Here is a 23,780-nt window from a genome sequence, read left to right on the forward strand (position 1 = left end):
ATAAATACAGTAAATTAGAAAAGACCCCTTATACAATTATGGTGATAGGCTATATATATTTCAAACAATGAGGAGCTGTGCCTTACAATGGTGATTAAAAAAGGTTGTCATGAGAGCCTGCTGGTTAGATACTGGACCATTTCCAGCATCTACACAGAACTCATTAATTTGTTTGGTTTCTTTCATGAGATTTTGATATTTTTTTACTCCACACAGCCTACACTGTGGGATATTGTTAGTCTGCTGTTTCCATGACATTAATTTAGTGAACACGACTTTTTTATGCTGTACACTCAAAAAAGACCGATCAATACTCCACTCCTCTGATTTTACAAATGAAGTTCAGTTTACTTGTCCCAGGGAGTATTCAGCATGCGGAGGGAGCTTTCAATAGTCTGAAACAATAACCCGAGTGATGTCATGAGGGTTTAATCAGAAAGCCTGCATTGCAAACTGGAAGAGTGAGGTTTGAAAGAAGTGGGCATGTAGGGGACAGGGGCAGCCTTAATACTCTTTCAGATAAGAAGTGATTTGCGCTGCGCTGGCTGCTGGGTTCAGAGCAAAAGTTCAACTACTCGCCAAGCGGTGTGCTGCACATTAGTCGACGCAGCAAGAAACCACCCTGTGTGGCACAGGCCTTTGAAAATAATGGGTTTCATAGTGCAGCGGTGCCATTGTCGCGGTGTGTCTGAAAGGCCCTTAGCCCCAGTTAGTGCCTCTCACAGACAGATCTGATGTGAAGAATATATATCCAGCAATCTTTGAAAAGCCCAAAAGGTCATTTAACAACACTCACCCATGTTTTGAAGGTGTTTTCAGAATCAAAAAATAGCCCACTTTTCATGAGCTCAGACAAACAGCCCAGTTTTCAGCTTTGTGACTACACATGTTCCAGCTGGTCTAAGGGGGTTTAAATTGTTTATTTATCTTAAGAAAGGGGAGAATATTCTCAACCCATAAAGGGAAATTTAATCCCTTATTTTATCTGACATGGTTTCCCCTGAACAGGAAGGGCATGAACATTTGTAGTGGAGTGAAAGTACAATATTTGCCTTTGAGATGTGGTGCAGTAGACCTTGCATAAAATGTAAATACTCAAGTAAAGTATAAGTGCCTTGTACTTGGATAAATATAGCCTACTTAGCTACACTCAACACTGGCTAAAGCCAACATAAGAAACCACATTAGGGTGTTCCCTGCAAGGAAATCTCATAAATTAAGGTGTCTGGTTGTTTGATGTGCGTCTGATAAACCTTGAAAGGCTACAATGAACCATCCCGGGAAAAAAAACCCAACATAAACAAATAAATAAAAAATTAATAATCGTGAAGTGTTTGATCTTCAGGGTGCAGTGTGTTGCGTTGGCTCCTGCCCACAGAGGAGTGGGAGCCTCCACAGGCGCGCTCTGATTGGCTCAGCCACGGCTAACTCCATTTTGGAAAACAGCTGTTTGAAGACACAACCTTTTTCTCGTTGTTTGCCGACGGTAGCCCGAGAAAGAAAACAACAAACCCACCTAGGCTTTAAACACACACTTCTTCACCACGCGTTTTTTTTTTCCTTTCTCCGCACCAGCTCGCTTCAGTTTCGGCCCAGCTCGCCCGGCGTGCTGCGGTTTTTGTCCGACTGCCAGGAAACTTAACTGGGAATCCATGGTGTTAAATTTCCATTGTAACAAGTGGATAACAGGAGGAGACCCGACCAAGGTTAGTGGCGTTTTTCTTCTTCTTCTATTGGCGACATTACTGATATGTGTACGGCAAGGGAAACGGCTTTTGCTGTGCAGTTTGAAGTCACCAACTGCAGGGAGCTGCAGAGTCACGAAGCGACGGGTTCTCCATTATTTTAGTGAGGCATTTCCCCCTAGACAAAACAGCGACCAACGTGAGACAATACATGTTTTCTGTGCAGAGCCCACATTGAATCTGTCAAACGGCTAAAATTATCGTGTCAGTAAATGTAGAATTACATTATGATTGTTAATGATATTCACATTTTTCTCCCTCCCTCGAATGGCACTCAAGTGTATGCTAGTGTGGTTACAGTTTAAATGACTGGCATGCACGTCCTTCCCACACATTAGATGCTGCATTCAGGATAGCTAATGACAGCCTGGATAGCTCTTTGAAAGCTCTCCTCTCATCGACTATGCTTTTTCTCCTCTGTCAATGCACCCAGCCAGCCACCCAGCCAGCCCCCTCCCCCTGTAAACACAAATCAACTTCGCCTTTTATTTTCTAACTCGATAAGATAATCAAGGCAGTGATGACAGCAGCTTTTCATGCAGCAACCTGTCTGCTGAGACAAGAAGGGACATGTCAGTACAGTTTTTGTTCCTGGAGGTGAGTTGTGTAAAATAACAGGTCTGGATGGAGATTCAGCAGCAGCAGCAGCAGCCTGGGACCCCCCACTTTGGATGAGTGTTGCTGGGCAAGGGCCAGCATTACTGGGCATGGGCACTGGTGAAGATAAATACTGGCTTCTCGCCTGCCTGTGGTGTTTGCTTCACTGTGGACTGGCTGGCAGACTGTGACCAAAACAGGGTTTTCCCTGAGCTCAGTCAGTGCGCGGATAACATGTATCTAGACATTAAAATGCACTAGCAAATTTTTATTAAAGTAGCACAACTGTCAACAACAACCAGGGACAGGGTCTGGACAGGGATGAGGTTAACAAAAGCAACGTGAAGCAGTAATGTGTACTGATTTGGCATTTTATGGCTCAGGGAAACTGTTGCACACACCAGTGATGTCCAGGTTTGGAAAGACAAATATTTTTCTGGGTCCAGGTTAGAAATGGAACATGAAGGGGTAAAGCTAGGGCAATATGTAGGACCGCAAGTAAGGATTCTTATTTTGCTGCTGAATATCTTCTAAATTAATTGATAGATCTTTTGGCTTAAGAATGTCAGAAAATTGTGAAAAATTACCCTAACAAGCCCAAAGTTTTAGATATTAAATCTAAACTCCAAAACCTAAAGATATTCAGTTTATGGTCACATAAGACGAAGAAAACCAGCAAATTGTCACAGTTTAGAAGCAGGAATGTTTGGCATTTTTGCTTGAAAAATGACTAACAATTATCAAAATAGTTTCAGATTATTTTGACTAATCATATCAGCTCAAGTTATTTAGAGCACTTCATGTTTTCATATTTTACCAAGAGCTGAAAGGCAAATCTGTCTGGCCGCACTTGAAATGGCAACATTTGAATTTTGACATTAAAGAGATACTTTTTTTTAATATATTGGTGGCAGATTAAGCCACTTGATGAATTTAAGATTAAATCTTGTACAATCTGTGCAGTCTCCTGTTAGATATGACCTTCTTTGGAACAGCTCTCTACTGCCTCGTCTCCCCTCTTTGTACCAGCTAACCAAACATGGTCTGTTATCCTTCAAAATGGCCAAGGGGGGGTGGGGGTGGAGCAGAGCCAGATCAGAGAGCGCAGTGATGCAAGAGAACCCCAGCCGCACACATGCCCCGCTGACCTTGGGCAGAACCCTGCAGATCCGTCCCTTCGGTGTTTCAAGACAGCCCACGTACCATTAAGATTACATGCGCTCTCGTTTTGGTTATGAAGGCTTGTCCTCAGGGGCCTTTATGCCTTATGCACCTTCTAATCTGTGACATAGAAAGAAAGAAAGCATCCAAATCGTTAGTAATAAAGTCATGCTAGTACAGTTATGATTATCTGCAGTGCTGCATGACCAAAGCTCTTACCAACACTTATCTCCTCCTCCAACTCCTTTAGTAAATAGAACTCATATCTGCTCCTGTTGTGGGCTGCCAACAATAACATGATTACCCTGAGAATATGTAGACCTCTAATATTCCTATGCTGAGAGCCTATATTAAGTATACATGACAGGGGAAGGGATGGTAACTGTGTGGCTGTTTCTGTCACGTTTTTCCATAAGTGGTCATCAAATTTTCTTTCCTTGATATGTTCTATATTGAGAATATGGTCTCTTAATGGGGAATCTGAGTCTACTGGATGCATATAGCTGCAACAAGGACACACTATTACATGTTATAGATAAAAATAGCAGTCTATTCTCATAATTGGTTCAAGTGCTTTCTAGATTTCTTTGAGAATATGTCCACAATCAGTCGCCTGCCCAGGGACCTTCCCATGTTTAAGATTACACGGATCAGAAAACAACAGTCTGTAGATGAGTCCATAACAGTGCACTATTTTTGGTACTATGTGAACCCACTGCTCAGGGTCTATTTTTGTATGCATCCCTCTGTGTAATCATGGGTTTAATGCTTATATATTTTGTGGACAGGGATTTGTCGGTTGACCGCCAACCGCATTCTTTGCCCTGTGTGCAGAGGACTTAAGCTCCTCTGTTTTTAGCTCCCTGGCTTCCCCATGAGAAAAGAAATGAGTGTCATCAACCCTTTAATGTCTCGTGTACCAGACAGAAAAGGCTACACGAGGAAATGCAAGACCCCTGCGAGAGATTCCGCTTATAAGAATGAAACAATTATTTATTCTGTAACTTCAAGTTTCACTGATTGATGTTTTTGCAGTCTACACAGTGATATGTATTTGTTGTAAAACATAAATGAAAGGCAATTACTTTTTGTGAGCAATTGACTCTTCGCTTAGACACACCCTGAATACGCAGTTGGCCAATCACAGCGCAGTATAGGACTCGCTCCAACTGAGGTCTGACACTTTTATGGCTGCGCTCCATTGACGCTAATGCAAAAGGAGTCATTTCCAAGCTATTTTTTGCTGTATTTTCCCAAGATTTAGTGAAACACAGTTCCTGGGCCGGGCGGCACGGTGGTGCAGTGGTTAGCACTGTCGCCTCACAGCAAGAAGGTTGCGGGTTCAAACCCCGGTTGTCCCTGTGTGAAGTTTGCATGTTCTCCCGTGTCTGCGTGGGTTCTCTCCGGGTGCTCCGGCTTCCTCCCACCGTCCAAAGACATGCAGACTAGGTTAACTGGTGACCCTAAATTGTCCTTAAGTGTGAGCGTGAGTTGTCTGGCCCTGCGATGGACTGGCGACGTGTCCAGGGTGTACCATGCCTTTTGCCTGATGTCAGCTGGGATTGGCTCCAGCCCCCACGACCTTGTACGCAGGATAAGCGGTTGACAATGGATGGATGTTCCTGGGCCACTTATGTAATAATTACATTCGCTAACCAGAGAGGTTGAAAGGAGAAGTTTAATTTATTCTCTTTCCAAAACCTACAATAAATCCAGAAAATGTAGGCTGTGGATTGTTTCTAATGTAATGTTAGTTAGCTAAAGCCAGAGGGCTCTGGCTTTAGCTAGCTAACTTACTACTGAATACGTAATGTTATGCAAACCTACTGCTTTAGCATTTTAATGATTGTAATAGTGAATAGAGACCTACCCAGCTTTACAGGAACAGTGTTGATCTTTTAATATCGTTGTCTTTTGTCTCAGTCGTCAGGGGATGCGGTGGTTCACTTTCACTGTGTGATTGGTAGGCCTAGCTTCTGTCTTTAATTTATTTCACTTCAGTTTGGGTCCGTCTGACAGCCTGAATACAACCTTCAAATGTTTAATGCAACTGCAAAACTGTCTGCTTCTGTGCAGTAATAGACAGTGGCAGTGCCATGATAAAAGTCCGACAGGTCCAACAATTTGCTGGACTTAGAAACAGTAACTAAGGGGTGCATGGCTTAGCGAAGGGTCAGTTTTTTCATTCTTTTATTGCATGTCCCCGTTTTGAAGTTCCTTTCATTTTATCCTCTATTGTGAAGCACTTTGTTTTGTTAATTGTACCATAAACTAGATCATTGATTTTCTTTCTGACATTTAATAATGATGATTGAGAAATAACCTCCTACAATGGTTTACAGATAGGTCTACATTGAATGAAATAAGGATACAGGCGCTATAAATAACCACAGGCATGGGTATTGGTCGTGGTTAATGATAGCAGCTCTGACATTGTTGGATGAGATTTGCAGACGTGGCGCAGTTGGTAAAATTGCACTTTTTCTTTGCCTCTCTTGTAATTGGCAGGTCTAACCAGTGGTGGAACAGACTGAATTACTGAGATAAAAATGGGTTATCAAGAGCAGGTCTACACTTATTCAGGGCTAAAGGGTGTGCTGGTTTACTTTTTTTATCTATATATCACTGTGAAACCTACTGTAACAACACTGCCAACAATTTCTATTGCTTTGAGAACTTTCTTTTTCAGAGGGCACAGGAAACAGCAGTTTTATTTTGATTTGCCACAAGGGTACCTCCTTACTGATCAACTTGAGGCAGAGCAGCCACAGCCGGGGTGGTGAACTAGACTGGTGCTCAGAAAATTATGTACATTCTTGCACAGTCAACAGGACTGCATGTAAGGTTTGAGAAAAATATGAGTGTTCAGAACATACTGACAGAAAAGACACTCCAGGAATAGTCTTGAAGTTTATTTGGATTGGACCTTTTTGTATGCTGTGAAACTGGGTCACCATTGAAATATACTGTAACCACTGTGAATACAAACCGACCACAGCCCCTGCAAGGGATCACGCCACAAGCGTATTATGCCCAGAGGGAATGAGGGTAGTACTTTTGGGTGGAGTATCATTTAAATGTTTGGTCATGACGTCAAGAAAAGATGTGAAGAAGAATTTATAAGGACTTAGGAAAAGACAGCGGCGGAGCTAAGAGATTCCGACTGCACTTATCTAGGCTACGTAATTATGGAACGGTGGATGTTACTGACGCGGCCTGCCATGGTGAATCTACAGCGTTCTGAAGATGGACTACAAAAAGCGCATCTTTTACACATTGCCCTGTGGGTTTTTACTGTGAAAAACATTGATTACCAATGTTGCAAAAAGACACATAATCAGTCACCAAATAATCTAAATGGTTGTCACATTGAGAATGCTTGCTGACACTCACCTTCCTGCCCTCCCATATTTATCAACATGAATCCAAATTATCGTTTGTAAATAATACATAACATTTACTCGAGATTTTAGATTTTTGAAGAATTAATGATATTGCTGAAGACTGGTAATACATCGGCCAAAAATAACTAATTTAAACTGAGCATATACCGTTAACCTACACATTTCAACATTATCCTCATTTTGATCATTTTACAAGACTAGTAACATAGCTCACATATAGGTCTCAATTATTTTTGACGGTTCAAAACATATGCATATTAGCAAGTTATGGCATAAGAGAGAAAATGTCACAATAGCCAATGGTAACGTAAATGGTGATCGACGTCCTTTATCCGTCATGGTCAATGATTTCCTTATTTTTATTGTAGAAAATTCAAATACAACACTTGATGGCATATTTCAACAATCTGAAACATAAAACTGTGTTGAAACAGTATAAGATAGCCCAAAGAAAACAAACCAAAAGTTTGAAAACAAAAATTTCAGTGTCTTAATCAAGTATCATGGGTCCAATAAAGAGAAAAGGTTTGTTGCCATTCTTGTCAGTCATGTATTGCAAGGATTTTGCAAAATGCGATCGATGGATTTTAACATTTGAGTTTGAGAATGGTGTATTGCTTTAAATTGCTGCCGCAAGGAATTGTGGGACCACATTATCTCCTTTCCTTTCTGTAAATCTCCTTTTTGTAAAGGATGGTCCAGTGTACCCTATGCTAAAGGAGATAAGAAAGGAAGCATGTAAGCACCTTTCCTTAGCATTTGGAGAATTCGACCAGCTCTTATTGCTGCCTCTTAAATACTTCCGGATCACATCAGTCAGTTAGGAACCTTTCTAAGCAAAAAATGCTGCAGCTCTTGTGAAGCTTAGTGTGGGCGGCTCTCATCTTGGCATTGCTTGACTCTGGCTATTCCAAAAATATGCAAAGAGGTAGAGCTGAGGCAGGACGAATGAAGCCTGGTTGCTGGACCACCTAGTGGCTAGCCGCCTGGCAGAAGAGGAACACTTGCTGAAGAGACTGAGCCCCAGCTTCACTGGTGTTGTGCCGAGTTCTCCGCACCTCGCGGGACTTTAGGAAAATTTATCACCGTTGACGAACCACACAAAGAATATTTTAGCATTTTTTAAATAGCCGTCTACTTGAAATAGACCGTTGAGGAACCGCGACGTTGGCATGCAGTTGTCGGCAGCACGGAATCCATGTAAAACTGCATAAGACTGGTGAATGGCAGAGGAGAGAGAGTGAAAAGGGTCTTGAAAAAGCCTCAGCTTAGGTGGAAATTTACAGCGTAAGTTGAATGAATAGAGACTGCAGCTCTGTAGCTTCTGAAGATTAAAGCAGAGCTACCATGTGAACCCCCCCCCCTCCGCCACGCACAAAAACAGAGATGGTTCGACTATAGGCAGGACTTGACGATTCCGATTCGACAATGTAAATCCTTCCCTACCTGAAATATTCATAATCAATTTGTATCAAAAAATCGATATTTTTGACAACACTGGTGAGTTATATAAAAAGTCGCCCCCTGCAAAGTTGTCATGAAGAAGGAAATTAGCTATAAACTGTTTTTTTGTTTTTTTTCGCACCAGGCTGTAAACATGTTTATATCTGCTGCAAAGTTGGGCATTTTAACATGGGCAACTTTGGAGATTGGCACGTCCGCGTTTCATTTTTTAGCCCCGGATATGGACGCTTGGGTCAGAGAGGCTGCAGCTTACCGCAAACCCTCACACACTAAGTGGCTGTAGAAGATGGATGGACATTATACATCCATTAGTTCTTTTTTAAATTCTTCCTGTCATTTATAAGACTCAAATCTGTTTCCACATGCACTCCCTCTTCCTGATAATTTACATTGTTTGACGAGGTTGCCGTCTGTTTTTCAGCATTAAGCCAGTTGATTTAATGTAGCAAAGAGCTGCATTAGCCCACAGCATCAGCTTAAACTGAGGTGTTGAATAAGCACTGTTTTGAAACTATTTGCTGAGAGAATTTTTTAATCAAGCCTTATTATGTAAATGGGTTCTCAACCTTGTGAATTGGTTTGGAAGTAAAATAAACATGTCCTAGCAAGTCAGTGAAAGATGATTTGATGAGCGTCTCTCTTCATGAAAAAATGAAAATGAGCTTTAATTATTTTAGATGGAGTGGCCCATTTCAAATCCCACGTGATGTGTTAACATTGTTGAACTTTAAAAGAAATGTGACAGAAAAATGTTTTGAGGGTAAACGGAACTACATGACCTTCACTTGTTTGTGATCTGCTTCATGTTTTGATTTTATCCACTTTCTCCGGCTCAGTTTGCTTTAAAATATTTGATTGTTTTGCCGAAAAGGTTTTTGTGCAAATCCCAGTGGAGGGGAAATGATAAGCCGTGTCAGTAGGAGCCAGTTCACAGGAACTGGAGAACAAATTATTGAGTCATTAAAATGCACTTGACAATGAAATGTTAAAAGTATATCACATTTCCCGTTCTGTTGCTATAGGAAGTGAAATATGTTAATTGTTCACAAGACAAATAATTGTTACTGGCCTGGAGGACCGTGATGACCGAATGGTATTCAGCAGAAAGCCTTACTCAGGCTTTTAAAGACAGGATATAAAGTCTGCTGACTTTAGTGGAATATAATTAATAAGTACTTAAATATGTTTCCCCAATGGGTTTAGCAAAAAATCCGACCCGATATCTTCACATAGGGAGCAGTATAAAGGCTGTTATAGGTAACAGAGAGAGCCGGCTAATGGTTCATTTCTACTGTATGTGAGATTACAACCCATTCACACATAGGCAATAAAAAGTGATTAATTTCATTACAAAACTACATATAGCCCCTTTAACAAAAAGTCATTTATCTGTACAACAAGTACTTTTACTTTGATACTTTAAGTACATTTTGCTGATAATATGTCTGTATTTGACCTTAAGTTGGATTTTGAATAAAGGACTTGAGTAATTGAGCTGAATACGTCCTCCACCACTGTTTGTTTGTTTTGCTATCACAGCAGGTTTGGAACACATTAGAACAGCTGAAGGTGTTTGTCCTGTGCACCAGCATGAATGATGGTGTCGTTATCTAGGTCTAGAGGAAATATTACGATTGCTTCCTCTCCTGTATGTGTTTACTCATGAGGAGGGTTACGTATGTGCCTTTTTATCCCCGTCAACCCAGCAAATCGAATCACATGACGCCCACATCCTCTCAAACTTGTGGGAGAAAAGTGCGATGATGCAGTTGAGTGGATTTACTTGGCAAACCTCAAACACCCCGTGGCGATCAGTACAGGTGAGAACAGCGACTGGTGTTCTTCAGGTTATTTTAAATGCAGCATAAAAAGCAGTTGAGGTTAGAGTAATCAGAGCTCTAGATTTGTGAGTGAGCAGAGCTAAATGAGGTTTGGCTAAATGAGGTTTATGTTATGTGTTATTTTATTAGAGAGAGGATTGGGGGAGTCCGTATAACAGGTGGTGCAGAGGGACGTAGCCTGCAACCAAATCATATATTCTGTTACAGATTGGCAAAATGTTTGTGCGCTGCAGCATAACCAAGGAGGATGTATTATGCTTCTCAAGTTCTCAAAAAAGTAATGAAAACACGGGAGGGATTTTTCCTTATTTAGAAAGCACAACAAACATGCCTGCATTCCTTCCTCTCGTCCTCTCTCTTTTTCCTGTCGACATCCTCATGCCTCCTCAACTGCTTTCCATCCTCCCCCCATGTTTCTCCATACCTCCCTCGCCATCTCTTCTCCTATCCCTTCATCTCCCCCCTTGTCCTGACTTTCTCCTCCTCCTCAGCAGCACTAGGGTCTTGTTCAGCCTCCAGTGTGTGCGCAGCGAGCCTGGGAAAAGATAGGACATAAACAACACAGCAAACAAACCACCTGCTTCCTGCTGAGGTCTCGTGTTGTTAAATGTGTGGACGGAAATAGAACCGGGCAACCTAGCAGTAGAATTAGAATAGATAGAACGGATAGTGGGAGGAAAATCACACACCAGCTATCCACAGCACATGAACCTCTGCATTATAGATGTAGAAACCAAGCATGGTGACACCCGAAGACTTCAGGGAATGGGGAAATGACTAATAGTTGATTAATTGATTAAAAAACTTAATTGAAAATTGAATATCTTTGGGAGTTGGTCAAGCACATTGGGCTCCAGGAAATTGTGATGAGCATTTTTCACTATTTTATAACCAAACTACACGACTTATTGATGATTTGAGAAACAATAGGCAGATAAATAATTAAGTTGTAACCCTACAAGTAATTTTGAGACAATCAGGGGAGATAAAAATGTAACTTAAGTTTGATATGAATCTTCATCACAGAATGCTGTGTGATTGGATCAAACATCTGCAACTAACAGTTACAACACACTGATTATGGATAAATCAAAAAAATAAAAGAGATTCACTTTTAAATGATTTAAAAATAAGCAGCAAATCTTCCCATTTTAGAAGCTGCAACCAGAGAATGTTTTGCATTTTTCGTAGACAACTATAATGATTCATTATAAAAACTGCTGCCAATTAATTTTGTTTCAATCGATTAATCTACTGATTGTTTCAGTTTAAGAGCATTACATTAGATACATGTATGTCTATGTCATGTTTAGCTTGCAGCCTCTCAAATATTTACTGGTTTTCATTGTGAACTGGGTGTCTTCAGTTTTGAACTCGCGGTTGGACAAAAGACATTTGGGTTTTAGGAAACTGATGGATTAATCTCCAGATAAATCAATAATAGTAAAAATTGTTAGTTGCAGCCATAATGATAAGATTCCAGAGATGTTATGTATTATATAGAAAGAGACTCAGTTTACTGTGACAGAGAAAACCTTCAAATCTTCTCATTAAGGGAGCTGAAAGCAGAGAATGTTTGCCATTTGTACTCCATTAAATAACTAACTGAAAGATTAATCAATTAATATGCTCTTGATCAACTAATTGATTACTCACTTAATTATTTAAGGTCTGCAAGCAATCAATTGTTATTATTTTTTAGTTCCAATAACAAAAACTGGAAGATTTATTTATGTGGCACTTTTCATAACAGAAGTAACAAAATTAATTTGATATGATAGGCAGCAACTAATGATTATTTTAATTATCAGTTAATCTACAGATTTTCTAGAGTCATCGATTAATCTTTTGCTCTATAAAATACCAAACAAAGTGAAAATGCCATCACATCTTCACAACATTATAATGGTGGTGTTTCAAGGTAAACTTAACTGATTAACCAACCAAGAACAGACATAAAATATACACAACTTTCAGAACAACACTTCTTAAGTGGTGCTTTTTTTTGTGTGTGTCCTGTCATCTCTTTCAGTACTTTTCCAGACACACAGCAGAGTCACCCAGATCTAAAGTTTTCAACTCGGACGTAGCACCTTTAAAAAAAAAACAGCCACGTCACATCCTTAATCTACAATATCCCCCAGAGCTGTTCCACACCGTCATAAATCAGTTTAGCTTTTCAAGTAAACAAGAGAAGAACTGTCCAGACATGTTTGTCTGAAGGAACATTCATTTCAGTGTTCCTTGTTTTTATCGCGAGAGATGGGAAATTTCATACACAAGGGCCATCTGTTTTTGTTTTGCTGATGTGAAAATCTGTTTCTCCCGACACATTTGTTTTTGTAACAACACTGCCTGTGAAGAGACTTGAGAATGATGAGAATCTAAAGGAACAGTTGTGGCACAATTTGGAAATGGAGACGTGAGAACGTGTTTGTTTTTCGTGGACGGGGGGCAGGGGAGGGGGTTGTAATCTCCTCATTTTGTCCAGTCCAGTTGGAGCACCTGCTCCTGACTCAGCTGTGCATCATTTGTGGTTGATGAGACTCAGTCACACCCATCCTACCCCCTCCCTCCAACCACACACACGCACACACGAACCAGGGGATTCCCTATAGCTGGAGGCAGGGCGTGCTGCTACAGTAGACTCAGTCTCATATGTCTGGCTGTCTGACCACTTGTCTCCCTGCCTTATTTGCAGTTTTGGGCCTCAGGGACACTCACACAGAGGACACTGTGTTATACATTCAACACCTCTGGTAATGTAACCTTTGCTTACCTTCAAACACGGATATCTGATCCTGTATGTGATCCTCTTACTTTGCTGTGTATTGTGTGAAGGCATAGCAGTATTATGATGCACTGGCCCTTTCACCTGAAGGACTGGTATTGATTGACTGAGCTGTTGCGAAGTGAGCTGTGCTAACAAAAGGAAACATGGTCTGTAGTAGTATTTCTTGTCTTTCCAGTGTTGTCTTGTATTACGCCATCTTGCCATTTGTTTAGGGGAGTCGACTTGCACTGGAGTTTTGGGTTCCTAGTTTGTGCTCAGTTAGTGTCACTGAGAGGTGAGATATGTCTTTTGTTTCTGGAAGTCATGAAGTGACTTGGCCTGTAAATGTGAGGTTGTAATTTGGGTGGATTCACTTGGTGATATTTATATTTTGACGTTTCGTCACTCTGAGGTGTCCAAGCAACCAGTGGTCATTTCAGGAAGTTACAACAATCGACCAAGAAGTAGTCCAGTGTAATATGATTCAGGGGCGAGTTAAGAAAGTTTTGAATGTGGGTGTGGTGGGCAGACTGACGGTTAATAAGGATTGCACAGGGGCACTATAAAACAATTCACCTTTACTGCAATTATGACGATTAGCATCTGCTTTGCTTTTGTGCCCTTTTTTCTTCATGTAGAATATGCTGCATTATTTTCCAACATGAATCTATTTTGGATCAGGCAGCGTTTTTTAAAACGGGAGCGTGTGTTTCACACTTGACACTGAATTGAAAGATTACTTTTCATGGCAGAACTGTCAAGTGGTTCCCTTCATTTCTTCCTAACCTTTCATCTTCCACTGCTTCATCTTCCTCTCATCTTCCTTCTGCTTTTCCCAAAGGTCTTATCCCTCTGTATTACCGCTATCGCTTTCTGTGTGTCTCTTCTAGGTCTCATCGTTGAAGTAGGTGTGTGCACAACATGGTTATATGAGGGCTTAAAAGCCTGAAATCCCTTTCACTTTGATACTGAAACACCCAAGTGTTTCATGTCTAACAGCTTTCATCGATAACTGTATGTTCTTTTTTGTTTCTGGCAGTTAAAACACTTATAGTTTACTTCAGTCTCTTACAAAATGATTAGCCTGCTGTTCAATATGTGGGAGTGATTTTGTTTTAGTCCAATCAATGTTTTGATTATCAAATTAAGAGTTAAACAATACTGTTTCCTCAAACTAAAGAACCAACCAATGAGCACAGAACCTTGCTTTTCTTTCCACTGTGAGGGAAATCTAGCAATAGTCAGTTACGTTTGTTATGTAGCTAAGAAACTTCTCCACTCATCTAAGAGGCTTCACTGGTTCTTTTTATTGGTGGTATTGGAGACCTCAACATCTTGCAAACTCAACAACTGATGCTGACGGCCATCAAGAGGACGATGGATAATTATTGTTTAACAGTAGCCACACTGATCATGGTAACCTGCAGAACAGAGTCAAGAAGACCTTCTGTCCATAGAAACCTAACCACATAGGTTGCCTGTAAAAGTTTGTAATTGATTCTTCTGACCAAAGCCACCAAAGCTTTAGTACCCTATTGCATCTCTGACCCTCTAATCCGCTACGAGCCTGCTGTAACCTGAAGTTTCTCTAGCAGGGAGCAGATAGTCAGTCCTTACTGCTTGTGAAAACAAAGAATGATCCGGCCGTTTTTTTATAGCCATCAACGCTTCTCAAATGTGAATATTTTTCAGATGAGGGAAAAAAAAAATAAAATAAAAAAAGTCTTCTATGATAGTAAAGGGAAGTTATTTTTCTGTAGCTCAAGTGATTTTAATTGAGAAAATGATCTATATATTAGAGCTTGAATGATCAATCAATTAGTTTTTTTTCAAGATTCCAGCTACTTAAATGTGCATATTTCTATTTTTTTTTTTTTTTACTCTTCTAAACTGTGCTAAACTGAATATCTTGTGGTTGTGGACAAAACAAGACATTTAAGGACATCATCTTGGGCTTTGGGAAACAAATTTTCTTTTTGCCATTTTCTGCCTTTTTTTTTAGACCAAACAACTAATCGATTAGTTGCTAAAATAATCAAAAGATTTAGCAATTGATTTAACAATGAAAATAATTGTTAGTTGCATCCCTTCTGTAGATTAATTGGTAATAGAAAATAATTGGTCATGGCAGCCTTGCTGCACATGATTAATAATCTTTATATTTCATTATTACATTTTATCACTATCTTTTGTCTGTCCTCAGAAAGTAAACAGTTTTATAACAGATTACTTATGTGTACTGCAGGTAAGTAGAGCTGAAATGATAAGTTGATCTGCAGAAAAAGTTTTATGTAACTGTCTTTTTTTTCAAGCAAAAATGGCCAAACTTCTGCTTCCAGCCTCTTAGATGTAAGGTTTTGCTGTATTTCTCTGTTTGATGTCATTGTGATTGACTATCTTTGTCTTTTGAACTGTTCACCTTGGGCTTTGGAAACTCGCAGCCCTACTCAGCATGCCGGCAGTCAAAATCAGAGTGTGGGTGCCATTTTATTAATGGTGGACAACTCTTTTTAGAGCAAGGCCACTCATACGTATGTTTTTCTCCACCACTGATCTCTCGTGAGAGATGAATACTGGGAATTGATCTCTGTGTGTGAAGTGAGTAACCACAACTCTAGCTGCTTCTGTGTATGCCTGCTGAGATAATCTGACCAAGCTAGATTGATTTTCGATTTGGCTGTAGCTTTCTGAAGAAGCAGCCTTGCCCGAGCCTTTTGTTTTATTCATTAGTTCACTCAAGACTTTTCCACAGCTGCTGATGCTAATGGCCTTGGTCAGGCTTCTTATCTCCTGTTCCTCGGCTGATTCATTATACCTTCAGGCGTAGGAGCTCAGTACGCTCAGTTAGGATGGCAATTATGCGAGAGTGGCAGTGATCATTCTGAGTATCTGCGCTCAGTGAAAAGGAGATAGATAATTGCATAGAGGATCCAGTGTTATCAGTGATAATTCTGCATGTCTGACAGAGAAGATGGTGACTTCTACTGTGACTTCGTAGTAAGCTTGAAACTTTAAAGTGTCAGCGAGAGAGAGGTGATGACAACCTCCTTTTTGTAGTGGAGCAGATTTGTGTGTGCTCATCTCCCCAGCAGGGGAAGTTTTCATTGTCTGTGTAAATGGCTGCTAAAGAGCAAAAGCTAGCTGTTTGACAAGTTGCAATATTCCCATCACCAGGGGAAATTAGGCCCACAACCAGCCCCTGGGTCTCATAAAAAGAGGAAGGATATGGGGCAAATATATACACAAGCGTTGAATGGCCAGGGCTTTTATTTATTTATGAGAGGAAGACCAGAGAGCAACAACAATGCTAATTCCGACAAGGAAATACAGCTCCCTTGTGTTTGAAGTGGGCTCGTTGTCAACCAAGCAGCTGCTGACATCATGTGAACTAACGGTGCCCAGACCATATTTGACGAGAGGCAGCTAGCGGGAGGGCAAAGAGCTTAGGCGCACTAGTGCTATGGTGCTTTCACTGTGTAACACTTAGCACTGAAGAGTGAATGGATTTGGATGAATTTGTCTGAAGGAGTTTGGGTCTGCTTGTAGGCACTTGAAAGCAGATGAAGCAACTGTGATTACTTTGGTAAGACAGACAGTTTATTGTTCACTTTATTTTTGCTTTGTCTTTCGATGCACAGTTCGACCACAAGAGCTGCAATAGCTGAGAGTTGTTGAGTGCAAGTTGATTGAAACGGCAATTTCTTTCATTTAAAAAACAAGAGGGGCTTCTAATTTTATTAGAGATGAAGCGATTAATTCAGTTAGATTAGAATTTAATTTTAATAGTTTACTCAAGTCATATTTCAAGCAGAAATGCTAAACATACTCTGGTTTCAGCTTATCAAATGAGAGGATTTAATTTTTTTCTCTGTCTTCATCATCATCATTCTAAATTAAATGTTTCGGACTGTTGGTTGGACACAACAAGACATTTGAAGACATCACCTGGCAAACTGTGATGGCCATAGTTTTAAGGGCTTCTAATTCAACTATTATTATTTTCAATTATTAAATTGATAATTTAATTATTATCAATAATATATTTCAGTTAACAATTATTGAATCTGCAGATTGCTGTTCAAAGCTCAAGATGAAGTCTAGAAGTCCCAAACAAAAGATATTACAAGCTAAGAGCTGGAAAAACTGCATATGTTTAGTATTTTTAGTAATGATTATTTGATTATCAAGGTAGTTGCCAATTAATTTATGGATTATTTGAGTAATCGTTGCAGCTCTACGTTGTTTTGTTTTTTTTTACATCTAAGCGACCAAATCATAAATTGAAAAAATAAACAGCAGCTTAATCGATAATAAAATTAAAATCATTAGTTGCTTACTTTTAGTTGTTTGTCAACTCAATCCCATGAAACTTAAAGACTAAATTTAAAGACTGTTCAGAAAGTACTCCGGGTTGAAAAGGCCATTGGAAAAGTTGCCACGAGAGGCAGATGAAACTCATTCTTGTGGAGGCTTTTTGCCTTGTCAGAAAATGCAGCAGAATCCCTCTTGACGTGGTCGTGTAGATGGCCCTAATGGACTTCGAAATTGGCAATAAACAGTCCCTCTGTGGGTTGTTGCAGATAATATTAGTTTATTACGCACAAATAAAGCTTAAAAGGCTCCAACGGGAAAGTAGTGAGCCTACCTCTCCAATGGGCCCTGTGTAAGTGGCTATCATCACTCAAATCCCCCCAGCGATCTCGGAGGCTTTTGTTTCTAATATCTCTATGCCAAAACCTCTTCTGTTACATGTCACCTCGCCCAGCATGGTCACTATTCATGTTCAAACCTGTCATGAAGGAAACTTCTCTCCCTACAGTATGTACTCCTGTTTTTGCAGTATTGTTTCGCCTCTGCTTTCATTCACAAAGATGATGTAGTGCTTTTTGTGTAGCTATGACAAAGCAGCTCACTTCTCAAAGAATAAAGGAATTACCAGAATTTGAATCGGGATGTGTTCCTGAAATACCTTTTACGTGGACAGATTCCCCACAGTGGAAACGATCCACACATACAGGAAGGACAAGGGGATGGAGAGTGAGGCTAAGCTGAGTTCAGCTCATGAGCTGAGCCGCAGCGATTTCCCTTTGAGGATTGAGTTGTTATTGTCTTGAGTGAAAATACACACCTGTGACATTTGTCTTGCGGTAGTTTTTACAGCTGCAGCGGCGTCGAGTTTCCCTCCGTATACACACCCTGGCCTTTCACATAAAGACACCCTTTTCATTTAACTAGGACATTTACTTTAAGAGAGCTATAAGCCCCAATTTCTAAATGTGGTCATGAGATACTGTTGTGAGAAAGCTGTGAATGATGCATGGCTGGCATCATACATTTAATAGGTGTAAAAATAGTACACCTACAATATGCCTTTAAAGAAATATAAACATTTGGCATTACATTCTAGTTTTGGGCTGTTGGACAAACAAAGACATTTGAAAACAACCCTTGGGTTCTGGGTAATGACGGACATTTTGCACTATTTTACTGTATAGATTAACCAACCATTAAAGGAATTTATATATTTGATAAAATGATTCATGTAATTGTTCATTGCAACCCCGGAGGAAGTGCATTGATTATTCTTTTATCTTTAAGTTTCGTCACACAGTAGGTGGTCATCAGTGCCTTTTACTAATATTCTGCTTCCAAGTCACTTTACATGTTCATTTGCATTATACAAATACACAGCAGGTGAAGAATAATAACAACAAAACCTTCACTCTTCAGTCAGTCCTACAAAAACAAGTTCATCATCACAGTGCACTTCAGGGATAAGGGGATTTTTTAAAAATACAGCGCCATTAAACTGCATCTACCACAGCTGAGACCAGGCAGTCAAACAGAGAAGAGCGTGAACTCGTGCCGAAGACCAGGAGGCAGAAAATCATCACCACTATCATCGTCATCCTTCCATGGAAACCTGTTAATGATCTCATGGTAGGATTAGATCCTCAAGCGCACGCAAGCCGACTAATTAAACAAACAAATGGCAATTAGATGGGGCTCCCATAAGCCACATAACAACTAGGCCAATGGGGTAGAAAAAGCCAAACATAATGCAGCACACAAACAAAATCATTGCTGCACCAGATACACAGCCAGTGCTGGTGTTTAATAGTCTAGATGGATTTTCTAATCAAATCTTTCTGTGTAGAAAATGCATTGATTAGAAGTTAGGCTGTTTTTATATTGATTATTGTGAAATTTTCATATCATAGGAGGGGATAGTTTGACATTTTCAGTAAGCTGCTTATTTTCTGTTTTGCTGAGAGTTAGATGAGAGGGTCAGTGTCTGTGCAGTAAATATGAAGCTACAACCAACAGCCAGTTACCTTAGTTTAGCACAAAGACTGAAAACGGGAGGAAACAGCTAGCCTGGCTCTGTCCAATGCTCTTTTTCTTTCTGTTATTATTTTATGGTGCAACTGATCAGTCATTTGGTCGATAAAATGTTAGAAAATATTGAAAAATGTCTGCATATATGTTTTTATCTAAAAAGTGAGCTAAAATTACGTTTTTTTTTGTTCTGTAGAAATCAGGCACATTTCTTTAACCATTTAAAAAAGTGCAAACAAGATATATGTGTGTGGTTATGAATGGTGCGGTGACATCTATCCATCTATCAAACACAGTCCTGGACTGCAGTTGAATTTATGACAATCACAACATTTTTCAGAAAAATCGCAATCTGATATTTTCATTAAATTGTTCAGTACTGATTAGTGGTTAGTGAAAGCCTCAGCTGTCTGAACTTAATGTTGTGGAAAAGGTAGTACTGTAGGTGTAATTATGAACCTGTGAGACACTAGCCTCCCACGGCGATTTGGCTTACTAATGACTATACAGCCCGGCTATCTAGATGACAATCTCATCAGAGGATCACACCACCATCTGCAGTCTGGAATACAGAGTGGCTCTTGTGTTTAGTAGAAGCACTCAGGGAAATGCCAGCAGCCCAGAACTCACTGACATTTCCTGAGGTTCCGCTCTTACAGGGGCTTAAAGATTTGCCCTTCACTGCAAATTTCACGTTTGCAGTGAAGGGCGGTGTGACTCGTGACCTCTCAGGGAATGACCCCGGGTGCTTCCTTTTTTGGCATGGAGCACGCATGCTGCACATAAGAGAAATAAAACAATTTCAACTTTTTTTTTTTTGAATGATACTAAAAGAATGTGAGTGAAAGAGTTGGGGAACAGACTGGCCCTGGGTCAGCGTGTCGTAGCTGTGTCTGCCAGCTTGTTTTTATTCCTCTCATTCTTTCTCTTGTTTCCCTTTTGAGCGTCCCAACCCCCGCATGTTTCTTAAAGATACATAGATTCGCTGCTCAGCTGTTCGGTTGTAGCTGAAGTGTTGCATGCTTTATTAGTGGGTATGTCTGTAGCTGTAATGTAGTTAGTTGGGTTGCCCATAGACAGCAGTGAGGGCTAATCTATCTGTGCTAGCCTGTGGGGGATCTTCAGTAGGAGAGGAACAGCTGTGAGGACATTTACAGTCTGATACAGTGACTCTAGGTTTCCTTCTCCCTTTCTTTGCATCACAGGATTACTACTGCTTTCTTATCTTTTCAATTCTCTTCCTTTCCTTTTTTCTTAAGCAGTCTTATTTTATGTTCTCTTCTCTCTGAGGAATTACCAGCTGTATAGTGTTTTAGAGTTTGGCAAGATCCATGACCTAGTTAAAAATGGACAGAGAACAGGAAACAGAAGAGGAATGAATAGCTAATAGGAGCTTGGGCTCTTTCTGGCCCCACCTCTGCCTCTCCTTTGCATGGTTTCAAGCTCTTTCACTCTTGCTTTCCATATTGATCAGTGCTCTTTCCTTGCTGTGTAAGTACCTTTAGGACAGACAAATGGTCTCTTGTAGATGGGTATGGCTATGCAATAGAGATTTGAGCAGCTTTTTGTTTTTCCTGATGTAATTAGGACAGCCAATTAGCACAGATGTCGGTAGTGCCATTAATTGCTGTGCAGAAATAGGATGGCAATTATTAACACCTTCATTCTTCTTTTTTTATTAATTCTCTCTCAGCCATCAGCCTTTCAGGTTGTGGAAGTGATTTTGAAGTGTCCCCTTTCTGCCCACTCTCTCACTCCGCATCCTCAGTTTCCTCTTAAATAGCTCAGCACTGTGCGGCTTTACTTTTTTTATTTCTCTAGCCAGTATTCCTGTGTATCACGTTGATTCTCCTGAAGTAGAAATTCACAGGACACAGTGTAACATCCTCCCACGGGTCCTGCAGACCAAGACAGCAGGGTGATTTATTTGCTTCTTGCAACACCTCCGCAGCCGCCTGAATTCCCCCTCCTCCCTCTGGCAGGTGTAATGAGAGCACTGGTCATGGACAGATGATGGACGTGGAGACGTCGTACTCAGACTTCATCAACTGTGATCGCACAGGCCGCAGGAACGCAGTACCCGACATCGCAGGGGAGGGGGAAGTAGCAGCCAGCACCAGTGAACTCACCAAAGACCTGGCAGAGATGGACCTGAAGGCTGCAGGTCAGTAAACCCACATCTGAATACGTGTGTGTGTGTGTGTGTGTGTGTGTGTGTATGTATGTATGGTGTATATTCCATACACCAATGACATCTGCTAACCAGTGACACCATTTGACAAAAACGAGGAAAACATGGCTCATACAGTAATTTGTGGTTTGCTAACAATGCTATGGAATTAATAAGAAAGAAAAGAGTCTGTAGCTCCAGTAACTCGTTGGAAATATACAGCAGTGAGCAGATCACCAGTCATTTGACCAAACTACCCTGAGCTGACTGAGTTAGCAGAAGTACTGAGCTCTGCCACAGTAACAATCCACAGCATCTCATCTCTGCTACATGTCTGCCCTGTGTTACTGGATTTTCCTTCCAATATGTCTTTTGTAGTTGTTCAATTATTACAGATGGCAAACATTTTCCTGTTTGAGTGAAGTTCATCCTCCAGAAGATAGTCAAGAACTAGACAGCTTTGTCTGTGCAACAGATTAATTTGTCTATCTTAACTCTGACTATAATTTAGCTCAAACTAATAGTCAAAGTGTGACTGGCCCCTGGACCTCAATGCACCAAAATAAATAAATACAAACAGGTGGTTTTGCCCCGCTTGCAGTGTCAGTGAGATTTGATTGTTGTGCTTTGTTGCCTTAGTGTTAAATGAGTCGTAACGGCGGCGCAATGACAGATTGTCCTTGCTTCCTCTAATCTCAGTGTCAAGTTGTTAAGAGGAACACGTCTGAAGATGACGCAAATGTTCCCAGTGTTGACCGTCTTACATCGTTGTTCTTCCTTTTCTGTCAAAGACACATTTCCTACGACATGATAAGCAATTTGACTGCTGTATATCAAACCACTCTAATGCTGGTCTGGTGGGAAGCCTCACGTTATCATGCATCATATCATGCTTGACACTGTGTTGCTACAGGATTCTCATTTTTTTTTTTCTGTGTGGAGCCTGAAAGCAGACGCATTGCCCTCTGTTAGACATGCCAAACTACTTTTGAGCTTGATAATATACACTATGTTTGACAGATTTTTATTTATTTTTTTGTCCTTTTTCTTAAAAAAACAAACAAAAAAAAACAATGTTTCCCTTGTTTTCCTCCAGAAGGGGACCCAGGGGCCACCCCGGCCCCTGAGGCAGAGGGCTCTACCAGCCAAGATGCCCAGGGAAGTGGAGGCCCATCCTAAACTGAGCCAGAGACCGAAAGGAGGCAGAGCCGTGGATTGAAAAGTAGAGAAGGAAGCAAGTGGAAGTGGAGAGACATGGAGAAAGGGAGGAGAGAGTGTATATTGGTTGTCCTAACTAGACATGAGGACATGTTCGCTCACTGCCAGCCTGTTTGGAGCTTCTGTGGCCCAAATGTACGCCTTTTCATTGGATCAGATTGTATCATGGGGAGCAGAACACAGTAGAAGTGATATCTGAGATGCGCTTCATACGTAAACGTAAGTCATTTATATTCCTAACGAGACAAGAAAGCACAGAAACTTTGGATTTACGTCTGTGGAGATGGACTGAGCTGAACAGAATTCATTTATAACATTCGAAACATTGTTCCAGCCTAATATGGGACTGTGTCATGGAGGGCGTATTCATAATCCTCTGTTGGTCATTTTCTTTCTGTGTATGCGTGTGTTTGTGACCCTCTTCTTCAATTTCATTGTCAAGTCTTTTCTTTCCTAGTAAACAAACATAGTCAAACATAATGCGTTATACTGTCGTGTTCAGACTTCATATTTATTGCTTAATGTTCAGTGATAACTTTGTGATAGCAATTTTCTTTGTGTAATAAAATACACATGAATTACTGTAACATTTGTATTTTATGTTTTAAGCGTAAATATCTTCTCATGCAAGGCAATTTGCAGGTTTCTGTTGTATTGAGCACAGCAGTTAAAAGAGCTGGAAAGGTGGTGAGCCCCAGCCAGCCAGGATTAACGAGTGTAGCGCTGAGTCGTTCCAGAGCCATAAATATTATTAAATGCAGCTTTTTGTGTACATTTGAATGGCCACAGGAAGTCCGTGTTTACATTTCCACCTAGCATGGCTCCAGTGTTCATATTTATCTCTATACAGTAAAGAAACGGAGGATGACAGAGCAGTTAATCTGCAAAGCTGTGCTTCCCCCCCCCCCCCCCCCCCCCCCCCCCCCCCCCCCCCCCCCCTCTCCAATGGCATCAGACTTGAGCTAATTTCCTCTTTAACTGTAATAATTCTAAGATGACTTTATATCAAAATGACGATTCTTATAAGGACTGGCTTGGAAAACTCTTTTGAAGTTACTGCAGATTATG

The 23,780-nt window shown here is 40.6% G+C and overlaps 1 protein-coding gene across 3 annotated transcripts; it reads left to right on the forward strand.

Annotated features, from left to right (window-relative positions):
- The first annotated feature begins 1,466 nt into the window (after positions 1 to 1,466).
- pkig (protein kinase (cAMP-dependent, catalytic) inhibitor gamma) lies at positions 1,467 to 23,299 on the forward strand. 3 transcript variants are annotated; one of them, XM_046055192.1, is made up of 3 exons: positions 1,467 to 1,706; positions 21,276 to 21,488; positions 22,591 to 23,299. In XM_046055192.1, the coding sequence occupies exons 2-3, from the start codon at positions 21,335 to 21,337 to the stop codon at positions 22,671 to 22,673; spliced, it is 237 nt and encodes a 78-aa protein (XP_045911148.1). In that variant the 5' UTR covers positions 1,467 to 1,706; positions 21,276 to 21,334; the 3' UTR covers positions 22,674 to 23,299. The 3 variants fall into 3 exon arrangements, with proteins under 3 accessions (XP_045911148.1, XP_045911146.1, XP_045911145.1); XM_046055190.1 differs by having other exon boundaries at positions 1,468 to 1,706; positions 21,307 to 21,488; XM_046055189.1 differs by lacking the exon at positions 1,467 to 1,706 and adding an exon at positions 12,796 to 12,971 and having other exon boundaries at positions 21,307 to 21,488.
- Positions 23,300 to 23,780: the final 481 nt, after the last annotated feature.

The sequence above is a fragment of the Micropterus dolomieu genome, linkage group LG08 (assembly GCF_021292245.1).
Source record: "Micropterus dolomieu isolate WLL.071019.BEF.003 ecotype Adirondacks linkage group LG08, ASM2129224v1, whole genome shotgun sequence".
NCBI lineage: Eukaryota > Metazoa > Chordata > Actinopteri > Centrarchiformes > Centrarchidae > Micropterus > Micropterus dolomieu.